Source organism: Sus scrofa, chromosome 1 (genome assembly GCF_000003025.6).
Source record: "Sus scrofa isolate TJ Tabasco breed Duroc chromosome 1, Sscrofa11.1, whole genome shotgun sequence".
Classification (NCBI taxonomy): domain Eukaryota; kingdom Metazoa; phylum Chordata; class Mammalia; order Artiodactyla; family Suidae; genus Sus; species Sus scrofa.
In genome coordinates, this window is record NC_010443.5 from 273,555,319 (window position 1) to 273,577,827 (window position 22,509).

General features: G+C 62.6%; 1 protein-coding gene and 1 long non-coding RNA gene across 5 annotated transcripts; one reads left to right on the forward strand and one right to left on the reverse strand.

Annotated features, from left to right (window-relative positions):
* Nucleotides 3,125-4,852, reverse strand: LOC102160100. 2 transcript variants are annotated; one of them, XR_002338154.1, is made up of 2 exons: nucleotides 4,402-4,852; nucleotides 3,125-3,800 (listed from the first exon to the last, which is right to left on the reverse strand). It is a non-coding gene; the product is annotated as an uncharacterized LOC102160100 (long non-coding RNA). The 2 variants fall into 2 exon arrangements; XR_002338153.1 differs by having other exon boundaries at nucleotides 4,343-4,852.
* WDR5 (WD repeat domain 5) lies at nucleotides 4,956-22,509 on the forward strand. 3 transcript variants are annotated; one of them, XM_003353704.4, is made up of 14 exons: nucleotides 4,961-5,076; nucleotides 7,721-7,891; nucleotides 8,498-8,606; nucleotides 8,704-8,777; nucleotides 9,091-9,180; nucleotides 9,306-9,395; nucleotides 9,506-9,589; nucleotides 13,163-13,218; nucleotides 16,169-16,215; nucleotides 18,239-18,314; nucleotides 18,986-19,019; nucleotides 19,189-19,263; nucleotides 19,657-19,744; nucleotides 20,849-21,237. In XM_003353704.4, the coding sequence occupies exons 2-14, from the start codon at nucleotides 7,811-7,813 to the stop codon at nucleotides 20,947-20,949; spliced, it is 1,005 nt and encodes a 334-aa protein (XP_003353752.1). In that variant the 5' UTR covers nucleotides 4,961-5,076; nucleotides 7,721-7,810; the 3' UTR covers nucleotides 20,950-21,237. The 3 variants fall into 3 exon arrangements, 1 of the variants encoding a protein (XP_003353752.1); XR_002338163.1 differs by having other exon boundaries at nucleotides 4,956-5,076; nucleotides 16,169-19,019; nucleotides 20,849-22,509; XR_002338166.1 differs by having other exon boundaries at nucleotides 16,169-19,019; nucleotides 19,189-19,744; nucleotides 20,849-22,509.

The following is a 22,509-nucleotide window of genomic DNA, read 5'->3' on the forward strand; positions in this document are numbered from 1 at the left end:
ACAGCATCTGCTTGCGGGAAAGGGCCAGGCGGCTGGGAGTGGGGGTCTGTGGCGGACTCTGGGGGTCGGGAGCAGGGGACAGGCCCCCACTCTGCCCTTCGCTTTGCCCATGGGACTTGCTGAACCTTTGTTTTCCTCCTCTGTGAAACCCACATGGCTGACAACCACGTTTGGGGTTTGGGGGGACTGTGTACACAGGCCTGAGGCCAGTGAAGTGGGCACACAGTAGGCGCTCAGGAAGAACAGCTGCGGTGGATTTTAGAACAGGGACCAATGCCAGGAGTCTGACATGACGGGGATGCACAGGTGGAGTGCTGGCAGCCACAGTTATGTTCCTTAAAAGCGAGCCCCCCCCCAAGCCCCTGTTGCAGAGCCCACACCCATACCCCCCACCCCAACCCGGGGGGCGGGGGAGGGGGAAAACCCTAAAGCCTTTGGAAAAAAAAAAAAGGCCTGGCACTGGGACCTCTGATCCCCATCTCTGCTTGTCGCGGAGCTGTTTCTTCCTCCCGTGCTGGGAACCCCCCCCACCCAGGGGAGCTCCCCCAAGCCGAGGCGTGGAGGTGAGGCCCAGACCGGAACAGGTGGGGCCCGGCTTTGGAAGTGGGAGCCGCATTCCAGGGATTCCTGCCAGGCGAGCCGGCCCCGCCCACCTGGCTCCCAGCCAGGCAGTGGGGAGGACTGGGGGGGGGAGCTCAGGGCAGAGGGGTTTCTTGGTGGGGACTTTGAAATGGCTTAGGTTTAAATCCAACAGGACGTGAAAGCGAACCTTCCGAGATTGCGATTCTTTGGAGGGTCTCGATGAAGCACCTACTGTGTGTGCCTCCCCCGAGCAGGCACCTGCACCCCGAAGGGCCGGCCCTGCTCCGGGAGCACACAGTAGGGATGGAGGTGGAGGTCAGTTCGGGTGACTGTCTGGCTTCTCTGGGATTGAGGGGCTGCCAGCGACGAGGGCTTTCGGTTCTAAAACAGGACAGTGCCAGGCGAACTGGCTGGGCAGTCTCCCAGGGGAGGTGACGCAGGGGTGGGAGGGAGTAGGGAACCAGGGGCCGGGGTCCACGCTGGGCGAAGGCCGTGGAGGAGGGAACTCGACAGCAGAAGAAACCTCAACATCAGTGTCAAGAGCTTCCTGTTTCTTCTGCCGCTTCAACTGGGAAACCGAGGCCAGGGGAAGAGGAGAAGGATGATGACACAGTCAGAAGTGGCTTTCTGGATGGCAGAGCTGCAGGCCTGCTGGGCCCTGGGGGATTGTGGGGACACCCGTCCGTCCTGATGGGCCACGGGCAGGTGTGGGCGAAGGGGGAGCAGAGTCCCCCCCCCCCCCCCCCCCCCCCCGATCCAGCTGCCTGGCGTAGCTACCAGGGGAAAAGGAGTTTGAACACAAAACCCACTGACCTCGGCTGGCAGGAGCCTTGGGGTCTCCCGGCAGTGTCAGCAGCCCCCTGCAGCGGGGGTGGGGGTGGGGGGCGTGGGCATCCAGCTGGGAAGTCTTGTGTGCAGCGCCTGGAGACCTTAGGATCTGGCGTCTTCCGACCCTCTCTCAACTGCCTGGCAATCCAAAACCCTGGGCTTGGCCATTAAAGAGCCGGTGTCCCCCACCCAGCTTGCTCGCTGCCTGCCCTGCAGAGCGTCAGAGCTTCCCCCCCACGTCGTCTGTTCCTCTGTCACCTCCCGGCAAGCCCTGATCAAGTTCTGTCCCTGATGCAATATTTATCACTACGTGACAAAATACGCTTTTTCAAAAGCTTTGAGTCCTATCAGAAGGTGGTGTTCTTGGAGTTGCCGTCATGGCTCAGCAGTTAACAAACCCAACTGATATCCATGAGGCTGCGGGTTCGATCCCTGGCCTTGCTCCGTGGGTTAAGGATCCTGCCTCGCCATGAGGTGTGGTGTCAGTCAAAGACGTGGCTTGGATTCCGTGTTGCTGTAGCTGTGGTGTAGGCTGGCAGCTGCAGCTCCGATTCGCCCCCTAGCCTGGGAACCTCCATATGCCGCGGGTGCGGCCCTAAAAAGGCAGACATTTTAAAAAAGTTTTAAAAAAGGTGATGCTCTTAATTTCAGCTCTGCCGCTTCCACAGACCCTCCGATTGACAAAGGCTGCTGTCTTGCCTTTCATCCATCCATCTGTGCATCCGTGCATCCGCCCCGTCCGTGGGTGCGTCCATCCGTCCTGTAAGACCATCGAGGGTGTATTACGTAGTCTGGTTGGGAGTGCAGCCTCTGTCTTTGCCAGTGGTGACTTCTGTGGTTGGGTCTGCTGCCTGTGGGTCCTTGGGGAGCTTTGCAACCTCTCTCATTCTCCACTTATTTCCTCCTTGCGAAAAGAATAAAGGCACTCACTCCACAGGCTTGTTGTGAAGGGTAACACATGTAACAAGCTGACGAAAGACTGAAGCTCCCCCGCTTATCCGCTTATCCAGGGCCACCTGCCACGCCCAACCCAGCTCAGCCAGGAGACACTGGACCAGGAATTACAAGGAAAGATGTGTTTCCCCTTCAGAGAAGCTGGGAGCCACGAAAATGTAGCCCGGAAGACTCACCAGCTTTGGGGGGCGGGGAAGGATTCCCACGAGGACTGAAGTTGGCTGTGGCCTGGTGGAGGGATCTGGGGGAAGGGGGAGGGTACCCAGACATGCTCCTATCATCTGCCTAGAGAAATAGTGTATTTATAAAAACTGTTCACGGAAACAGGTTCATTTGCCAACTGGCTCCCATTGGGCAAAGCGTAGTTAATGTTCTAAAAAACGGATCTCCAAAATGATTTCTCCTCTAGTTTTGATTTTGTTTTGCTTTTGAGAACGGCACCTGAAGTTTCCAGGCTAGGGGTCACATCGGAGCTACAGCTGCCAGCCTATGCCACAGGCACAGCCATGCAGGATCCAAGCCTCGTCTGCGATGTACGCACACACACCGCTCATGGCAACGCCAGATCCTCAACCCACTGAGCGAGGCCAGGGATCAAACCCAAATCCTCAGGGCTCCTAGTCGGACTCGTTTCCACTGCACCACGATGGGAGCTCCCTCCTCTAGCTTTCATTCTCTCTGCCCTTTCTACCTGTGATTTTTCTGAGCCTGACCGCATTTGGGGAGGGATATAAAAGGATTTAAAACTCAGACAATAAAGAAAAGCATCTGCTTTTGTTAAATTGCTTTACCTGCCATGTTGCTTTGTTTCGGGAGGTTAGCTATGACTAGCGATGTGCAAACATACTCAACAGAGTTGTAAGAGCTTCTTTTCACTAGAAGGCTCAGCCTGGGTGGGGCAGAGAGCGGTGGGAATGCAAGACCATTTTACCTGGGAACCTGGTTTGACTTTTGAGTTCCAGGGTCAGGAAGTCCTTTCGACTGGGGGCTGGAAGCTGGTTGCACCGTTTGGGGGTGGTGCTAGGCTACAGCGGGGGTGGGCGGCCTGTCTGGCAAATGCCCCGGGGCAGAGATGGAGTTGGAACTCAGGGCAATGGGGAGCCAGCTCTGCGTCTCGACTTGGGGAATGACGGGTCAGCGCTGGGGGTTTCGAAGTCCTTTCTGCTTCAGAGAGGTTTGGAAAAGGCCCGCAGGGAGGCCGGACTGGGGTAGGCGTGGTGAGAAGAGGATGGCTGCCTGTGAGAACTATGGGAGCGGTGATGGGGTGTATCAACAGAGATGAAACGGGCTGTGCTTGGGGCCAGGCAGCAGGTGGATGCAGATACTCTTCTTCATCCTGAGCTGGCTTGGTCACCTTTGGTGGTCACCGTCTCCTGCTCCAGGACACCTGACCCAAGGCGATGAGGCCTCCTGGGCACAGAGATCCACTCCCAGTCCTGCAGGGCCAGACAGGGATTTTGCGGCCCCTGCGTTCTCCTTGGAAGGGATCTTGGGCCAGCTGCCAGCCTTGTCTCCTGTATCTGTGACAACCACACTAGTATTCCCTGAGGCTTTCCACTTCAAATGCTCTGTCCTTGTTTGCACAGGTTCCTGTGTCATGTTCGGCGCCCCCCCCCCTTTTTAATTTGGCCGAGCCATGGCATGCAAAAGTTCTCAGGGCAGGGATCCAACCCTCGCCACAGCAGTGACAACGCTGAGGCCCTAACCGCTAGGCCACCAGGGAACTCCTAAGTGTTCCCATTTTTAATTGGGAAATAAACTGTGTTACTCTACCCACGGGCCTGGGTTGGGGCCGTGAGGCTGCCTAGCCCACGACCACCTCCACGACTCTAAGACCCACGTGGGTAGCAGAAGTGGGGCAGTGAGATGAGAATGTGCAGGATTTGGGGTGAGAACCCAGGCTCCAGGATCTCCTTGTGCCCCTGAGCCGTCCCTCTCTGGGCCTCCCCTCCCCACTTGCAGATGGAAGTTATAATACCTGTCTGGGCCATCACCCTGCAGGCAGCAGAGCAGCCTGCACGCGGTGACTATTCGTACCTCGGCGTTGGGGGCTCAGGAGAGGGCAGGTGCGCCCGGTGGGCTCCCTGCACCGAGAGGCGAGAGGCGGGCAGACCCCTCCGCCGGCCCTGCGCGGGAGTTGATGGGCAGAGTGCAGAGGACGCAGCCCCGGGAGAGGGCATTCTGAACACTTCGGAGCTCAGATTCCTCGCTTCACAGTTGGAAGGTGAGGGCCTCTGTACCGGGACGTCCCAAACATTGATGAAGACGCTCAGCCCAGGGCTCTGCCCAGAGCGCCGCCCTCTAGTGTGCGCGACGATGGAGGGCGGCGACCCCGCAGATGCCCCAAGTCAGAAGAAAGGTTGGGGCCCCGCCGCCGCTTGAATTCCACGGCGGCGGAACTCCACTCCTCCCTGGGGCGCCGCCGCAGAAGGACCGCCGGAACCTGTCACCTCCCGGGTTAACGCCTTTAAGCAGGAGCACACTGTCCCTTTAAGGCGTTGAGCCGAGCCGAGGCGTTTTGCTCCTCGCCGCTCCCCGTAGCTCCCCTCCGAGAGGCCGGCTTTGTGCGTTTGCCCCGCCCTCTCGCCCCGCCCCCGCGCACGCGCATTGCCGCTCGCCGCGCCGCCTAGTCGAGCTCGGCCCGGCTCCCGCCCAGGCGGCGGCAGACGCGACGCCCGGAGCGCCCGTCCTCAGCCCCTCGCCGCCCGGCAGGTAAGCTGGGGCCGCCCGGCCGGCGGACACGCTTCGGGGGGACGCGGGCTGGGGGTCGACGCCGGCGCACCCCGCGCCGTCCGTCGCGGCACGTGTTCTGGCGGGCCCGGCCCCGGCCCGGGTTCAGCCCCGCCGGGCCTCCCGGCGCAGACGCCCCGCGCCCGCCGCTTCGCCTCCGGGGCGCGAGCTTGGCTGCCCTTTTCCCCGCCGAGCGCCCAGCCCCCTCCGCAAACGGACTCGCACGGACCGCCGCGGAGCCCCTGGGACCCCCAGCTTCTCCCGCCCCCAGCGGTCAGGTGACGAGCCCCCAGCCCCGGGACTGCGACTTCCTTCTGGAGCCGGCGTGCATGACCCCTTTGCCTCCAGAGAAGCACCCCAGACCCCAGAGCCATCCAGTGCCTGGATGTGGCGCGCTGTCTGCCTTCCTCTGCTGCAGGGACGCCCCCACCTCAGCCCGCTCTGTACTCCCAGCCCGAGGCAGCCCCAGGCCCCATTGCTCCCTGAGAGTTCGGGGTTCCGGGGCTGCGGGGCTGCCGTCACGAAGGGAAGGCCCACCACGCCCTGCGGTGGAGCCTCGGACCCCTTCCAGTCTGGCTCGCGAGGGCCACTTTGGGGGATGTGGAAGATCATTCCTGGTGCCTTCTGGTCCCGCTTCTACCCGCTCAGGTCCCTTAGCCCCCGTCTGGCAAGTACTGAGTTAGACACTCTCCCCTGAGGTTGGCCCGGTTGGTAGAGGCAGCTGGGTAAGCTGGACCCCAGGTATGTCTGAGATTTCAGGTGGGGTGGTGAGCAGCGAGTCTCCTCACTCTGTGCGGGCCAGTTACCTCCTGTCTCGCCACACCTTGGCCCCAGTCTCTGGGGTGGCGCCCAGGCATCTGCATTTCGAGGCAGTCCAGGCGAGCACTCTGAAGTTTGGGAGGCTCAGCCTTAGGTGGTCAGACTCACCTGGGAGCCAAGAAGGAGCAAGTCGCAGGTGCTGGGGAGGCTGGCTCCAAACAAGGTGTCCAGAAATCGTATTTCTAAAGGTTGATTTCTGTACGTTAAGGTGTTGCTAGCTGAGGAGTGGGGCAGGGCTGGGGCACTTTTTCTGTCCCCCTATTGGATCCCCCGCTCCTCACCTGAAGGCAGCCAGTTCGCCCCACCTCCTGGTGGGTCTCAAGCCTCTGTGCTCCCTTTCGCACCCCAGACAGAGCCTCTTCTGTTCCTGCACGTGTTTAGCTCGGGGGAGGGGGGGCCTTCTCGCAGCTCTTGGCCTTGGTCTCATTGCCTCCGATGCTCAGTTCTGTGCAGAGGACTCTTCGGCCCACTTGTCCAGCCCAGCAAAGGGCAGGCAGTGCCGGGCTAATTGGCACGGCCTGCTTGCACTAACGACAGTCACAAGCGGCGAGTGCTTCCTGAGCCCCAGCTCTGTGCCAGCACTTTGCCCCCACACATCTGCTGACCTGCCCCTTCCTTGCCCTCCCCCAGCCCAGTACTTGAGCTTTGGGTGCTGCAGGCTCCATCCCTGCGCAGGGAGCCTTGCTCAGGTGACCAGCTGTTTCCCCTCCGCACAGCTCTGGCCACTCTGCACAGCTGGGTTGCGTTGACCTTTCTCTCCCATCTTCTTGGAGGGAGAGTTTGGGACTTGCTCTTGGTGATGGCTCCTGCTCCGCCTCAGTGTGACGAGAAACCTGTGCAAGCTTCCAGTTTGAGGCGCCAAGCTAGAATGTACAGCTTGTGAACCCAGCAGGTTAACAGTGGTGCCAGCTTCCGGGAGGTGGCTGGCCAGTGGGACTTGCGGGATGTCTGGGCGGCTCTGGAATAATGCTTGCCCTTGTTTCAGAATCACCTGGTGTGTTTCTGTGCCAAGTATCCCAGTGGCAGAATCCATTCTTGTGACAGAGGAAGCCAGTTGTACTGTGCAGCTTTTGAGTGGTTCCCGTTTTCATGCTGAAACCTAATTGAGCTGCCTCTTTCCCCCTTCTCTGCAGTGGGTCTTGCTTGCATAGCATCTGCGTACTTTAGGCTGCTTCTGTGGAGGGCTGGACTGGACCATGGGGACCCCAGTGGGCAGGGCCGGCTCTGGTTTGTGCTTTCTGGCCATGCTTTCGGCTCTTAGTGTTTTGGAAGCCGCCTTGTGTCTGCAGCCTGCACCCGGGACCTGGCAGCCCCTCCCCAGGAGGTGTGGACCACAGGCCCCGCTTCTGTGTTTTCAGATGTGGCTCTTCCTGCTCTCATGTCCCTTGGGATGTATTTAAGGATTTGGCTGAGTTTCCAAACTTCTGCACCCGGCAGCCCAGTCTCCTGTAATTTGGCGTGTTGGTTTCCTGACAAGACGCCTTTGGTCCATTGGGTTTCTTCTTTAATGTATCAGGGACTCTTTGAAGGGAGCCGCCTTTTGGCTGCCTGGACTGTGCTGCATTTCTACAGACTTCTGGGTGACAAACTAGGAAGCACCCTTGAGGGCGGGGTCTCTGGCCACTTTCACTGAAGGGCAGAGGGCAGCGCGGTACCTGCAGGGTTAGTGTGCAGTCAGGGTGGCCGGAACCTCAGGTTGGGACCGTACCTGCCATGGGCTCCGTTAGGCGGTCCGATGTTTTTGTAGTCTCTGTCCTGGACACTCTTCTGAAGGTTGGTCTGTTTCCTGGCCTCGTCCCCGCTGCAGGTTTGCATTAGCTGACGGCGCTCCCCACCTGCGGCTTCTGCCTGGAGCTGTGAGCTCCCCGCTGTCCCCCGCCCGGTGGGCTTCAGAGCCATGGCAACCGAGGAGAAGAAGCCGGAGACCGAGGCCGCCAGAGCGCAGCCCGCCCCGTCGGCGGCAGCCACGCAGAGCAAGGCGCGTTCCCGGGGCTCCTGGGGACGTGCAGGGTGCAGAGGCTGGAAGATTTGTGGACATATTTTTTCAAGCCCATAAGTCTTTTCTCCCTCCTAAAACATCACCCGTTTCACTCAAAACCACATTCCCAGCCAGTGCGTACTTTGTGGCACGTCCAGGATCCCCAACCTGCCCCCTGGGGAGGGGGCTTGATCCACAATATAGATCCTTGGTCTCGCTGTAAGAGTCTGTGGGGCCCAGAAATTGTCCCTTGGTGAACAGCCCCCCCCCCGGCTGCAGGGCAGAGCCCCCCTGCAGACCCCAGGGGGCAAGTCCTCAGGGGCGGGTGGGGGACCGCTGCCTGGAGGGGCTGCAGGATTTGAGCCCGGGTGGCGGGGCGTCTGCGGCAGGGGCTGCAGGACAGGCAGGGTCTGCCAGGGGAGAACGCGTTCAGATGTAGGCGTGTTTGAAAGGGGACACGGGGACAGGTGGGAGTTCTAGGGGCACCGTCAAACGATAGGGCGAGCTGGCAAAGAGGCCCTGGGACCCCGGTCGCACCCCGCCCGTCGCCGGCGGGGTTGGGCAGCGCTGGCTGCTGTTGGCTGACTGCTCCGCTCCCTTTCACAGCCCACACCTGTTAAACCCAACTACGCGCTGAAGTTCACCCTGGCCGGCCACACGAAAGCTGTGTCCTCGGTGAAGTTCAGCCCGAACGGGGAGTGGCTGGCGAGTTCGTGTAGGTGTCCGGTCTGGAGGCGGCGGGGAGCCCGGGCAGCCGAGGGCTGGCTTCCCAGGGCCGGAGGCCGCCACTGCTGTGTCTCCCTTTCTTTCAGCTGCAGATAAACTCATTAAGATTTGGGGAGCTTACGACGGAAAATTTGAGAAAACCATATCTGGTCACAAGCTGGTAGGTGTCAGCCTTGTACCCTGCGGTCACTCTTGGGCGGAGTGGGGGCCCTTCTGCGGGCTTGTCCGGTTAAGAGCTCAGCCCCCCCCCACCCCCGATTTTGGCCTCCTGTTTATTTTTTTTTTGCCTCTTGTTTCTTCGGCCTGCCCGCCGGCGAGGCCTGGCGGCGCCACGGAGGGCAGGCTCTAGGCCCAGGCCGGGGGCCAGCGGGAGCCGAGGGGCTCCAGGCGGGGCCACCTGCCGGGGGTCTTTAGTTGCGTGTCCGGCATGTAGCTCTTGCTGGCTCAGCCCCGTTGTGTGTTTCCGCCCCCAGGGAATATCAGACGTGGCCTGGTCGTCAGACTCTAACCTTCTCGTTTCTGCCTCAGATGACAAGACCCTAAAGATATGGGACGTGAGCTCGGTGAGCGGCGGGGTCTCCCTCCGTTCCAGCTGCGGGGGTGGCGGGGGTGCTGCCGGCTTCAGCCTGAGGCCGGTGTCGGGCAGGTAACGCCGGGAAGGACTTAGGCCGACGGCACTCGCTTTCAGGGGAAGTGTCTGAAGACCCTCAAGGGACACAGTAATTACGTCTTCTGCTGTAACTTCAACCCCCAGTCCAACCTCATCGTCTCGGGCTCCGTAAGTGGCCGGCTCTGCGGGGCGGCTGGCGGGGCCGGGGGCGCGGGCCTCCCAGGGGTCTGGTCTCTGCCCTCCCGGGGCCCCGCTGTCACCTCTTCCTTCGTCTTCAGTTCGACGAGAGCGTGAGGATTTGGGACGTGAAGACAGGGAAGTGCCTCAAGACGCTGCCCGCGCACTCGGATCCCGTCTCAGCCGTGAGTCCCCAACGGCGGCGCCGGGCGAGCGTCCGAGCTGGGCCCGGGCCCGGGGGTGGGGGGTGCCGCGGAGCCTCACAGCACGGGCCGGGCGGCCGGCCTGGAGAGGGGCCTCCCGAGGGAGCTGTGGCCGTGGCGGTGCCGCTGTTGAGCGGAGGGTCCCGGGGCCTGCCGCTCCCGGACCGCTCAGTGCAGGTGCAGGGGTTGACCTGCACACCTGTCTGAATTGCTCGGTTGCAAAACAGCTGAGGTAGGGTGTACCTTGGTGGCCCGGCAGTAAAGGACCTGGTGTGGTCGCTGCTGTGGTGCATGTTCGATGCCTGGCCTGGGAACGTCTGTGTGCCACCCAACTACTTTGTGGGCGCAGCCAAAAAAAAAAAAAAAGCCAAAGTATTTCTTTGTGAGCAGAGAGCCTGAAGTGGTTTTTTAGCCAAGTTTACGTTGGAGAGGTGGAAGGAGTCACGTGTAAACAGCTTGTTTGATGTCACCGAGCAGTTGGTCCTTTGGAGGTCCTGACATTGTGCAGGCGAGCAGTTTTACGTGTTCAGCCCTGGAAGGCCTTTGTCCAGCCGAGACCGTCCGCAGAGCCCCGAGCCTTCAGGGCACAGACACTGGCTGTTTGAAGTCGCTGGCCCGGTGCTGGCCCTCAGGCCCAGCCCTCGCCGTCGGTGTCACAGCCAGTGCCTGGGGCTCCTAGGGAGGCGGTTGCTGTGGAGAGGGAGCCCTGGGTGATGGGCTCTGGGGCCCCCTGCTCCTCTCTCCTCCACGGTGGGGTGCAGCCCTCCAAACAGGCCGCGCAAACGATGACACAGGAAGTAACCGGGAAGTAGTTGGAGCGACGGCTGGTGGTTGAAAGTTGTCTGTGTTATGGTTTGTGGTCAGGAATGGGACGTTTGCTTAAATGGTGGTAGGATTTTTAAAGTCTTGTTTCTTTTTCTTTTTTTTTTTTTTGCTATTTCTTTGGGCCGCTCCCGCGGCATAGGGAGGTTCCCAGGCTAGGGGTGGAATCGGAGCTGTAGCCACTGGCCTACGCCAGAGCCACAGCAACACGGGATCCGAGCCGCGTCTGCAACCTACACCACAGCTCACGGCAACGCCGGATCGTTAACCCACTGAGCAAGGGCAGGGACCGAACCCGCAACCTCATGGTTCCTAGTCGGATTCGTTAACCACTGCGCCACGACGGGAACTCCCTTAAAGTCTTGTTTCTTAGGAAAGTTATGTGTGCTGACTTGGAAAAAAAAGGCAAGCAATGTAGCAGGTAGCAGTTCAGAGTCTCCCGACTCCCCCCCCTCAGAGGCACCTGCCAGCAGCTGGCCTCTGCCCTCTGGGGTGGTTTGGTGTTTTACAAAAACATGTTTCCCAGCGCCCTTGCCCATGCCAGACAGCCGTGGTCCAGCACCGCTCATCTCCAGCCTGTCCACCTCTTGCCCGCAGGCTCCCGGCTGGGTGGTGGGTGCTGTGTGTAACCCTCGTGTTGTGGAAAGGAGTGCAGTGTGTGTCCTTGTCATGCAGCCGCCTCCCTGTCTGCAGGCAGGTGTCGGGGCAGTGCCGCGGCTCCTACGGTCAGCCTTTGATGGACGGGCCTGGATTAGAACCCTCTGGGTCAGTGGCTTGTCTGCTGGCCTCTGCCTGCTTTAGTCCAGCTGCTGTCCTCTTGCCTGGACACCCCCTCTGCCCCCCATGTCAGTAGTCAGCTGAAGCCTCCTGCCGTCTGTCTCACCTGCTCATCTGTCTGCTGGTGTCGCCCCCGAGAGTCGGCCGATCGTCTGAGCCAAGAGCCAAGATTCTGTCCCCATGTGGGCGACTCTGTCTCGCCACCCCCCTGACTTCCGTGGCGCCTTTTCGGGGTTGCCGTTGGAACATTCAGCGTGGGCCGTCTTGCTTTTCCTCCCTGAGCAGGGCTTGGAGGGGAAGGCATGTTTAAGGGCGGTGGTCTTTGGACGTGGCTGGGACACTGCAGGCCTTGGGGACCCGAGTCGGCTCATCTAGTGCAGGGGCTGGGGCTGGATGCTGTCCTGCAGGTGCCCACGGGTGAGTGTGGTTGAATGAGGACTGTGAGTTGTAGAGAACGTGGCTCTGGGAGGCTGGCGAGCGCACGGTCAAGGTTGAGCAGCAGGTGCCGGCTGCAGCAGGACGGGAACAGCTACAGCGGCTCCTCAAGAGCCCCACCGCCCCCATGGAAGCACCAGCCACACGGGGCAGGCAGCACCCGCGGGGAGTCCAGCCGAGATGTGTGCGGCTGAAGTTCTTAGGCGTCTAGGTTTCCAAAACTTAGTACAACGGAAGAAGGGCGTTAAGGTGCCCTGTTGATGGTTTCAGCACTGGCTGTGCTGCAGCAGGATTCCAGGTGTACTGGGTTCAGCAAAACCCACCCAGTTCATTTCACCGTTATTTTTCTGCTGCAGCTACTGGGCCGTGTGAGTGGCACACGTGGCACATTCCAGGCCCCCAGACCACGGCTCTCCCCACGTGGTCCCTGGACCGGCCTCTGGTGTGAGTGTGCGAGAGATGCGGGATCTTGGGGCCCAGCGCTGGGTTTTCACAAGCCCTCTGGGTGTTCCTGATGTGGGTGGGTTTGGCTCTTGGGGACACCTGGCCATTTTAGGTGGCCATCACCAGATGCTGCTGGCATCTCGTGTGTCGGGTACTGGGTGCTGCTGTGCGGCGCAGCCCCTGGCGGAGGAGAGCGTGACTGGCCGTGGTGGGTGGAGGTGGAGACGCTGGTCTGCACGGTGGGGGCGGCTCCGGCCCCCCCGCCGGCCCCCAGGGATTAAAGCAGGCCGTTCTCTTTGTGGCTCCGTCTCACACAGGACACGCACCACACGCGGCGGGAGACGCGGGCTCCTGCTCGGGCTCGGAGATGGGGGGGCGACTGCCATCGACTCTCGCTTCTGCCGTGGCGATCGCTCTTGTTTCTGCCAAGACTCAGGGCAAAGGCGAGGAGGAGGGGCTCAGGTTGGCGTTTGGTTGCCAGCAGGTGGCTCTCACCTCCCCAGCAGCGGGCGAAGTCAGGCGTTGAGATCAGTGACCGGTGTGGCCCCGTGGCAGGTGCGGCGCCGTCACAGGTCGACTCTTGGGAGCAGCGTGGAAGCTGGAGTTGCCTCTCTCCTGGGCCATGTGCCCGCCGGCCCGTCTGGAGAGCCGGCTGTGGGTCCAGCGTGCGGGCAGGGGCGCGTGGGAGGGAGATGAGGAGCGGCCCCTCTGCTGCTGGCGTTGCTTCCTCTGCCCGTGGGAGTTGTCTTGGGCACGTTTCTCGAGGCGGGCCGTGTCACTTGTCAACAGTACGTGTTGCGGCACGTGGTCCCAGCACCCAGGACGTTTCAGGGTGGCCCTGTCATGGTCCAGCCTCTGTCCTGAAGCAAACCGTCGCTCGAGACACCGGGTAAAAGGGACCATTGATCCGCGTTCTCGCGTGTCTGTGCCAGAACCTCCAGGAAGTCGGTAGGGCCTAAAGCCCGCTCCGAGGCGGCCGGCCGGGCAGGCAGGCGCTGGGCCGGGCAGCAGGGGCCGTGGTGCCACGCGGCCTGTGTGGACCTGACGTTTCCTCTCTCTGCCCACATTCATCCCCAGGTTCACTTTAACCGGGACGGCTCCCTGATCGTGTCGAGCAGCTACGACGGCCTCTGGTAAGTGAACCGTCCCCCCTCGGGTCCTCGCCGAGCTCCCCTTGGGTCCGGGCCCCTGGGCGTCCCCGTGGGGGGTGGGGCTGACATCCAGGCTGGCGGAGCCCGGCCGGGAGGGGCTCCTGTCAGTCATGAGGCCCAGGCAGGGGCCCGCGGAGGCCCCTTTAGATCCTGAGGGTCCGTGTCCCAAGCTGGGGGCGCCGGTGGGGAGGGGCAGGCAGGTGTCTTGAGCGGGTGATCGCGGGGGAGGTGGGGGACATGCAGGGCTCCTGCAGGGTGGCTGGTCTCGGTGGGGCCCCCGGCGCTGGCGTTGGTCGTGGGCATGCGTCCTGGATTCTCACGTGTGGCTGCAGAGCATCGGGGGAGGGGTCCCCTCACAGCCCGCTTGTCACCAGGGAGGAGACGTGGGGCAGCAGCCGCGGCTGAGCCGGGCAGCCCGCGTGGGACCTCAGTTACTGGGGAAAGAGCGTGACTAGAGATTTGTGCACGTGGAGCAGAAAGGGACCAGAGGAAGCAGAGAGACAGTGCTACTCGGGAAAGTGCCGCGGAGCTCGGGGCCTTGGGGGCTCCGGGGGTGCGGGGGCTGGGCCCCGAAGAACACAGGAAGGACTGTCGGATTTGGGTTGCAAGCCCTCCTGACTGTTGTTTTGCCTGAAACGGGTGGGTGGGTGGGTCGGTCGGTCGGTCGGGGCTGGGAGGAGGGGGGCAGGTGCGAAGCACAGAGCAGGGCCGCCATGCGGGGTTTAGGGCAGCGCGTTGGCCAGGGAGACGGTGACACGCAGGCAGCCGGGCGGAGCTGACGAAGACTTAGGCTGATGCGCCAGGCACCGCAGCAGCCTGGAGACGCAGCGGGGGACCTTGAGATGCCAGGAGCTAGAATGTTCTGTGAGCGAGCTCCCAGTTGCTCTCCGACTCTGACAGAGGGACCTGGGACTGAGGCGTCTAAGAGTAGGAACGTTCTCAGGGTCGCTTGTGGCCCGGCTCTGAGAGCTTTCGAAGGAAGCCAGGGAAGGAAAAAGCGGGAGCGAACAGCGAGAGGCAGGCGTTTCTATAAGAGGTGGAGAACGGGGAGAGTGACGGGACGTTAAGATAAGCCTGCATCCTCGGTAAGGCCAGTGAAGCTGATCGGAGGTCTGAAAACGCTCCTGGGCCCTGTGGTTTCAGAACCTCCTGAGGCTGCCGAAACCGGGCCGCAGGACCAGAGGGCACGCCCCAGTGCACTTCCGGGTCCAGCAGGGCACTGCTGCTGGATGTTAGTGTCAGAATCCCCTGGAAAGCGTTACAAACTGAGTCCAGCAGTGCAGAGGAGATAGTATTGGGTGACAAGTGGGTTTATTGAGTGAGGAGAGGGTTTTGCCGTAAAGTAGCAAACACCAGGAATTGATAAGCTCGTAAGTGTTCCAACACATGTGAGGCAGAGAGCCATACGGTGTGTTACTGGTGCAAGTCAGATAGGCACCTGGTAAAATCCAGCAGCCTTTCCTAATCACAGGTAGCCAAGGGAGTTCCCGTTGTGGCTCAGCAGAAACGCACTGGACTCGTATCTGTGAGGTTGCGGGTTCGATCCCTGGCCTTGCTGAGTGGGTTAAGGATCTGGCGTTGCCGTGCACTGTGGTGTAGGTTGCAGATGTGGCTCTGATCTGACATTGCTGTGCCTGTGGTGGAGGCCGGTGGCTACAGCTCCGATGTAACCCCCAGCCTGGGAACCTCCATATGCCACAGATAGGGCCCTAAAAGAAGGCGGGGGGTTGCAAAAAAAAAAAAAAAAAAAAAAAAAAAAACAAAAACCTCTAGCTGAACAGACCAGCATCCCAGGCTCTTTGATAGGAACTTAGCAATAACACTTGTAATGAGTGGTGATGTGCTAATAAGTCCATCTCTGCGGAAACCAGGAGCCAAGAGGGGGCCCCTCTCCTTCGTTATCGAGGGATGTTTGGAATTTGTAGCGAAGGCGGTAAGAAGTCACAGCTTGAGAGTTGGGTGGAGGTTCATCTCTTTCTAGGCGATATGTTTGTCTTTTAAAACCTAAAAACCACGTATGTGTACTTGACAAGCGTGGCCTTGGGTGAGCCCCTAACAGCCCTGCCACTGGGGACTGGGTTGTCACCACCCCTTCTCGGTTGGGGGAGCAGGTGGCGATGAGCACTGGCCGCTGCCCCTTGGCGGGCCGACGGCCAAGCCAGGGTCCGGCGCACGTTGGGTCCGGAGCCCACGCTCCGAGCCACCAGGCGAGCCACCAGGCCTGCCTCGGGTCGGGATGGTGTTTTCTGTGTCCAGGGAGCAGATGGGGACCCAGTTCCTCTGTAACAGTCCCGGAGGAGTTAGGGTAACGGTTAACAGGAGCGGAGGGAACGGGAGACTGTAGCTGGGGAGACACCAAACAGACAAGGACGGGACCAGGCGCCCTCGTCCTGGCTGTGGCGCGGGGAGCGGCCGTCTCCTGGGCCGAGGCCCTGTGAGCTGTTCCCCGTCGAACCCTGGAGCAGCTCAGACGCGTGTCACGTTCCTCCGGGGGTGTCACCAAGCTCCCTGCCGGCAGCACTGGGAGCACACTCGGGAGGGGATGCTGGGTGTGAGAGCCTGCAGCGGGCTTGTCTCAGGGACCTCCTCGGGGCACGAAGCAGACGTGGGAAGGCCCGTGGTTCCCGGCTGTGTGGTCGGCAGGGTAGCGCGTGGAGAAGCTGCAGGGAAGCGGGAGGAAGAGGGAGGCGGCGGCAGGGAAGGGGACAGTCTTTTTCTCCCGGGCCGTCTCACCTGCCCTGCTGCTCGCGGTGGAGGAGGAGCCCACGCGTGTGGCCTGCGCGTGCAGCGCCCAGTCTGGTCCCTGGAGTGTGCGGGGGTGCCTGGGAGCCGGGAGTCGGGGCGTCGAGGCTGCATGTTGGCTCGAGAGCCGTACAAGGTAGGACGCCGCCCATCCGCACCTGCTGTTAGAACTGTCGTTTTCGCTTTGCAGCCGGATCTGGGACACCGCCTCGGGCCAGTGCCTGAAGACGCTGATCGGTGAGTGCTGCGGCCCGGGGACCCGGGCTCAGCCGTGGCGGCCCTCCCCGCGCCCGGCCCTCCGTCCTCAGAGGCTTTCCCTCCGGGCGGGGCCTCCTCTCCTGACCGCCTCCACCTCCTCCAGCCCCTTCCTGAGGAACCACCGTCCAGCCTGCTTGGGGCTGCCTGGCGGGTGGGGGTCCTCTGGGGGACCCGTGAGTCCCTGGACGCTGCTCAGGTCACTCCCTGAGCAGGTGGGGTTGAGCCTGGGCCCTCAGCGAGCCCCATCTGCCCGGAGAGCCTCGGGTGGGTGGGCCTGGGGGAGAGGCCCCAAGGCCTCCACAGGCTGTGCCTCGAGTAAGGGGCGGAATGGAGCCACAAGAGCGCAGCCTGGGTGGCAGGTGCTCTGTGTGGCCCCAAGGTGGCCAATGCGCCCCTGTGGGCCTCGGGCCTGGGAAGGTGACGCAGGAACCCTGGGGGGGCGAATCGGGTGGGTGTCGCTGTTGGAGGCCTCACCTGAGTCAGCCTGGAAGGTCTCTGTGGCCTCAGGTGGATCCTAGAGCAGGTAGGCTGGTGTGAGGGCAGGGGCGCCGCCTGAGCCCCCAAAGTGCTGCAGGCCAGGTGGCTTAAACAGCAGAAACCTGTCCCCATGTCCTGGAGGCCAGAGGTCCAGGGTCCAGGTGTGGGCAGGGCTGGCTTCTCTTGCAGCCCCTCCTTCTCTGAGTGTCCTTACACTGCTGGCCTCTGCGTGTGCCCCGCTGGGCCGCGTGTCCTCCTCCTGTAGGGACGGCAGTCACCTGGCCTCTGGTCACCCTGACTGCCTCGTTGACGCCTCCTTCTTGGAGGCCTGTCTCCAGGTGGCCCTGCGTCTGAGGTGCTGGGTTAGGGCTTCAGCGTGAGAATTCCGGGAGGGACCGTTGAGACTAGACCTTGGCCTCTGCCGTTTTCCTGCTTCTTCTGACGTGCAGTCCTCCTCTGACTGTGACATCGCCCTCATCTGTCACCACGCCCATCCCATCCCCAGAAGCAGGGTGTAGCCACGTGCGCCCAGCGGGGCAGCGTCCCTGTGCAGCCCTGCTTGGCCCAGGCTGTTGGGTTACCTGGCAAAGCCCCTGTGCAACCCCACAGCCAGGCAGGATGCTGAGGCCTGGAGATGTGGAGTCCTGGCTGGGAGGTGGGGACGGCAGGGAGTGGTTCCTGGCCCCACTTCTAACCTCAGGTCCAGGGAATTGGGCGCCTGGGGCTTGGCAGGACAGCCCTGTGTTGCCTTGCTGGCAGTGCTCACCCTGACCTCTGGGCACCGCCTCCCTCATCCATCCTGAGTGGCCCCTGTGGCCCAGGGGTGGCCCTCATGTGTCTTCTCATGTGCCTTTGCGGTGTCTGGGACCCGTCAGGTGCTCCTGGTGCCCCGAGGTGGTAATGCGGTGCCTGCCCAGTGCCCCGGTGCTGGGGACACAGCCCCGCCGGCTCCCGCTGCCCGGTGCCACCCCGGCTGCCCTCCTATTCAGGCAGATGGGGGGCGGGGGCGTCCTGCAGCCAGAGCACTTTCTGAATGTGCCGCCTCTTTTCCAGCTGCATCCTCAGGGCCCGGGGTGCACCCTGGACCCCAAGGGTCAGAACCAGGGTGTGGGTGTAACAGCAAAGGGTGACTTCTAGGGCGACTTCATGCCTCTTCTACTCTGACCACGGAGCTGGCAGGTGCCTGAGAGGGTTCACCCGGGCTGCCGCCTTCCCAGTGGGCTGCGATTTGCAAGCTCCCTCCTGGGGGTTGATCCCGGGGCCTCTCCTGTACCCTGTGGAAGAGGCCTGGCTACCCGAGAGCCCCTGGCCACCAGGCCTTTGCACCCGAAGCCCTGTGTCATGGGGTCACTGGGAGCCTGGCTCACGCTGGCACGAACAGTGGGTGAGGGAGGGTGGCCGGCTCTCGGGGATCCCCCTGTTGGCACAGGTGGCAGTGGCTGCACTGGGCGACACGTGGTAGGGGAGCGCCACCCCACCCGAGAGCCAGTGCCCGGCGTGGCAGCTGTCTCTGTGCTCCATGCAGATGACGACAACCCGCCCGTGTCCTTCGTGAAGTTCTCTCCGAACGGCAAGTACATCCTGGCCGCGACCTTGGACAAGTAAGCCCTCTGTCCCCGTGCGGGCGGGTTACCAGGGCCATCGCCCCAGGGCCAGGATCCCAGAAAGACACCCGCTCCAGTGCCCGCACGGAGCCTGCTGGGTGCAGGCTGCTGATGTAGGCACCCTGCTGGGATGGTGGGCATGGCGGCCTCCCGGTGCTGCCCGCTCTGCCCGGGCGCCCTGCTCCTAACACGCTTCGGGTGGGTGTCCCGGCCGTCCACTGCCCTCCTGGAGGCGGCTGGCGCTCGGCCTCCCCGGGCACTGTGGGAGCCCTCGGGTGGGCTCACAGGGTCGGCCCCCACAGGAGGAGGAAGGACTGTCCGCCGAGGTCTGTTCTGGACGTGTCCGCAATGGGGCTTCCTGAGCCCTTTTCTCGCAGGGACGTGGACCCCTTCCCGGCTCGGGGAACGCTTAGTAGCTTCCTTTAACCAAGCCTCTTGGGGAGTTAACGTGTGGCTCGACAGGTTAAGGACTTGGCACTGCAGTAGCTCAGGTTCGATCCCTGGCCCAGGAATTTGCACACGCCTCGGCCGAGGCCAAGTGAAAAACAGTGTCTTGGGGTTCCCGCGCTCTGCTCCCAGGTGTCCTTGCTCTGTGGACCCTGGGCTGGGCGCGGGCACCGGAGAGGGTGGGTCCTCGGGGGCTCGGCTGACACGCCCTCTCCCCGCAGCACGCTGAAGCTCTGGGACTACAGCAAAGGGAAGGTGAGCGCCGGGACGGGCTGGCGGAGGGTCGTGCTGGGGCTGGGGCCGGGGCCACGGCTGGGCCGGGGTGGGTTGTGCTCAGAGCGGCTCCGTTGGCTGAAAGGTACCTGGATGGGTTACCCCGGGGTGCAGGGGGGCGCCACTGAGCGGACGGGCCCTGCTGTTTCAGTGTCTGAAGACGTACACCGGCCACAAGAATGAGAAGTACTGCATATTCGCGAATTTCTCTGTCACTGGCGGGAAGGTGAGTCATGTCCCTGCTGGGGGTTCTCCCCGGCCCCTCTGGGGCGCTTTTTAACCCAGTGCAGCCCCGCTGGTGGCATCCTCAGCGGGCCTTCCCATTGCGTCCTCTTCAGGGCCACAGGCTCCTTTGCGATGCCGAGGGTGTCAGCACCTTCTGGGAGTCAGGGACCCTGGCAGGCTCTGGCGTCTGGTCCCCGGGGCTCCCCGCCTCTCAGGCTCAGGCTGCGGGGGAGATGGTGACGGCAGCCCTGATTGGAGCAAACAGTTTATGTCCTAGAAGTGGCGGGTGCTGGTGCGGCATCGGGACAGGAGATGGGCGGAGACCCACACGGGGAGGGGTGCTGGTACTGCTGGTCCCCAGGCACGCGCCTGACACCCTCCCGCCCCGTGACAGTGGATCGTGTCGGGCTCGGAGGACAACTTGGTTTACATCTGGAACCTGCAGACGAAAGAGATTGTGCAGAAGCTGCAGGGCCACACGGGTGAGCTCTCCCCCACGGAGGGACCAGGTCCTGTGAGCATCCTCCTGCCTCTGCTCCTCGGCCCCCTGGGAGCCGGGGGCTCTGTTTGGAGCTGTGGGTCTGAGCGCCCGCAGGCCGAGCCCGAGTGTGGCTTTAACCTCTCCTCCGGCCCTTGACGTCCTTGTGGGCCCTGTGGTCTGTCCCCGTGGAGATGGTACAGGGACCCGGGCTGCCTGCCGTCTGCTCTGCCGGCTGGCTCCTTTCCAGGCTCTGACCTCCTGCCCGCTCCTGTCCCCTGTGTGGAGTACCTGGGCAGCCCCTAAGCCCCCCCCCCCGCCCTCCCCACTCCTGCTCAGTGCAGAGTGGTGTCCAGCCGTGGAGAGTCTGATGAGAGTGTGCGACTCTGCCTAAGGAAGCCACGCCACTGCCTGAGGTCCTGGCCTGAGCTTGGAGGTCCGTGCTGGCCTTCAGCTTCCGCACCTGGCCTGTTGCTTCTGCCCTGCTGTGGGCAGGATGCTCAGGCTTATTTGAAACCACTCAGGCAAGAGGGAAGATTCTGGGGTTCAGTTGTCTTTTTAGGGCCGCACCTGCGGCATATGGCGTTCCCAGGGTAGGGGCTGAATCAGAGCTGCAGCTGCTGGCCTCCTCCACAGCCACAGCAATGCCAGGGATCAAACCTGCGCCCTCATGGATACCAGTCAAATTTCTTTCCGCTGAGCCATGATGGGAGCTCCCAAGGGGCTGAGTTAATTTCAGAGCTGCAAAGTGTTAACCTGACGGACCCCAGGCGCCAGCCCCGGGGGTGAACTTGCAGCGCAGCCCTGCGGGCGTCCTCTGCTCCGCGGCGGGGAGCGCGTGGGTGCGCCGGTTTGGGTCCCGGTGCAGAGGGCGCGATGTCGATGCCGTGAGACGGACCCCGGCTGTGCCTCTGGCTTGTGAGGGGCCCCAGTCTCTGGGCTCGGCGCTGGGCAGCCTCCGGGCCCAGGCCGGTGCTGAGCACCTCGCGGCCCACTGTCCAGGCCTGGTGACCTGAGCTCTGGGCTCGGACGCCCTGGGGCGGGGCAGGGCTGCGGGGCGGGGCCACGGGGCGGGGCCGCGGAGGGACCGTGGTGCCTCTGCTTTCAGACGTGGTCATCTCGACGGCCTGCCACCCCACAGAGAACATCATCGCCTCGGCCGCGCTGGAGAACGACAAGACCATCAAGCTCTGGAAGAGCGACTGCTAGGCCCGCGGGCGCGGGGCTGTCGGGACGCCCAGCCGGGCTGGCGAGAGCTCGGTGCTCGAGGGGCTCCCTGGTCCAGGCCTGGGGACTGGAGGCGCCTGGGCCTGCGCCGCCTCCGAGGACGGCTTGGCCGAGGGCCGTGTCCTCCGCAGAGGTTCTCGGAGCTGCCGGTGGCGATTCTTGCCAATGCCTGTCTTGTTGGCTGGGGAAGAGTTAGAGTCTGTATTGTGTTCGGAGGCCACAGAAATTTCTAATTTTTTATTACAAAAGGTGAAGTTCAATTTATCACGAGTTGTGTTTTTTTCCAGTAACTGTTCTGTGCATTTTATCACCCAGTGCAAGTGCTGGACCAGTCGCCACCACGGTGTGTGGGCGCCAGCCTCGCCCACCCGGCCTCAGAGGGGCCCCCTCGTGGGTCCAGTGACCTCTCTGGGGACCCCCACCCGGTGTTGGTCCTGCCCGCGCTCGAAAGCAGCGTGTCTGCAGCGTGTCTGCCCACGTGCCTTTGGCATCGGGGCCGTTGTCCCCGTGCTGCCAGCGTGGGGGTCACCCTGGGCGCTTCTGTTTGTCCCTCTGGTGGTCACACGCAGGCAGCGCCCCAGCGGTGATAAAGGTGGCAGCCTGGGCGAGTGGCCGCCGGGTTCTCACACAGAGCTTTGCTCGCTCTTTTGTGGAAAGCCTCGCGGTCGGCAGGAGGTTGAGAGGACGCCTCTCAAAAGACAGGTCCGAGGGATGCGCCACTCCTTGTCCACGCGGGCTCGAGGGCCCCTGCAGGCTGGTGGCCTGTGGATGTGGGGGCGCAGGACGGAGGGGGCCCCGTGGCCGCTGTGGGTGCGGGTGAGGGTGGAGGAGGCTGTGACCTGAGGGCGCAGTGGTGTCCACGCCTGCCGCCCACGCCAGGACGGGCTCCCCGCGGGGGCCTGGCGTCAGCCACCCACACAGTGGGCGCTGCCCCTAGCAGAGGGAGCGAGGGCGCTGGAGGCTTCTGGACGGACGGCAGAGCAGGGCCGTGGGGGACCCCTCTCTGCAGTGAGGCCACCCCGTAGTCCCAGGCCCACCTGCGGCTCCAAGACCGTAGCGGTGGAGGCTGCTTCGTAAGGAGCATCCCCTGCCTGTGGCCGGGAGTCTGGCCCGTGCTCAGGCTCGGGGCTCATCTCCCCTGGGGCCACTCCTGGGGCCCGAGTGCCTGGGTCCTGGCTCCATCGCGCTGAGTGACAGTGTGCAGGTGGGGGCGTGAGGGCTGCTGTCACACAGAACATGGGGAAACAAGCCACTTCCCGCCCTGCCCTTCAGAAGTAGGCGGACAGCGGGCTGGCTCTAGGGACGAATAGCTCGGGTGAAAGGACACTGCATTCCCCGGGCGACAGCCTGGGAGGCGCTGAGCTCCCGCGGCCGTGGTGTGGCCTCAGATTTCCTTTGGTTCTGTTGGTTCTGGCGTTGGGCGCAGCCCGGGAGGAGGGCGTATGTGCAGGGCCCTGTGTCCTGGAATATAGTTTATTTTTTCTACATTTGAATTCTCTGTTGTAGATTTATGTAAAAATACATTCTCTTTTTGAAAATAAA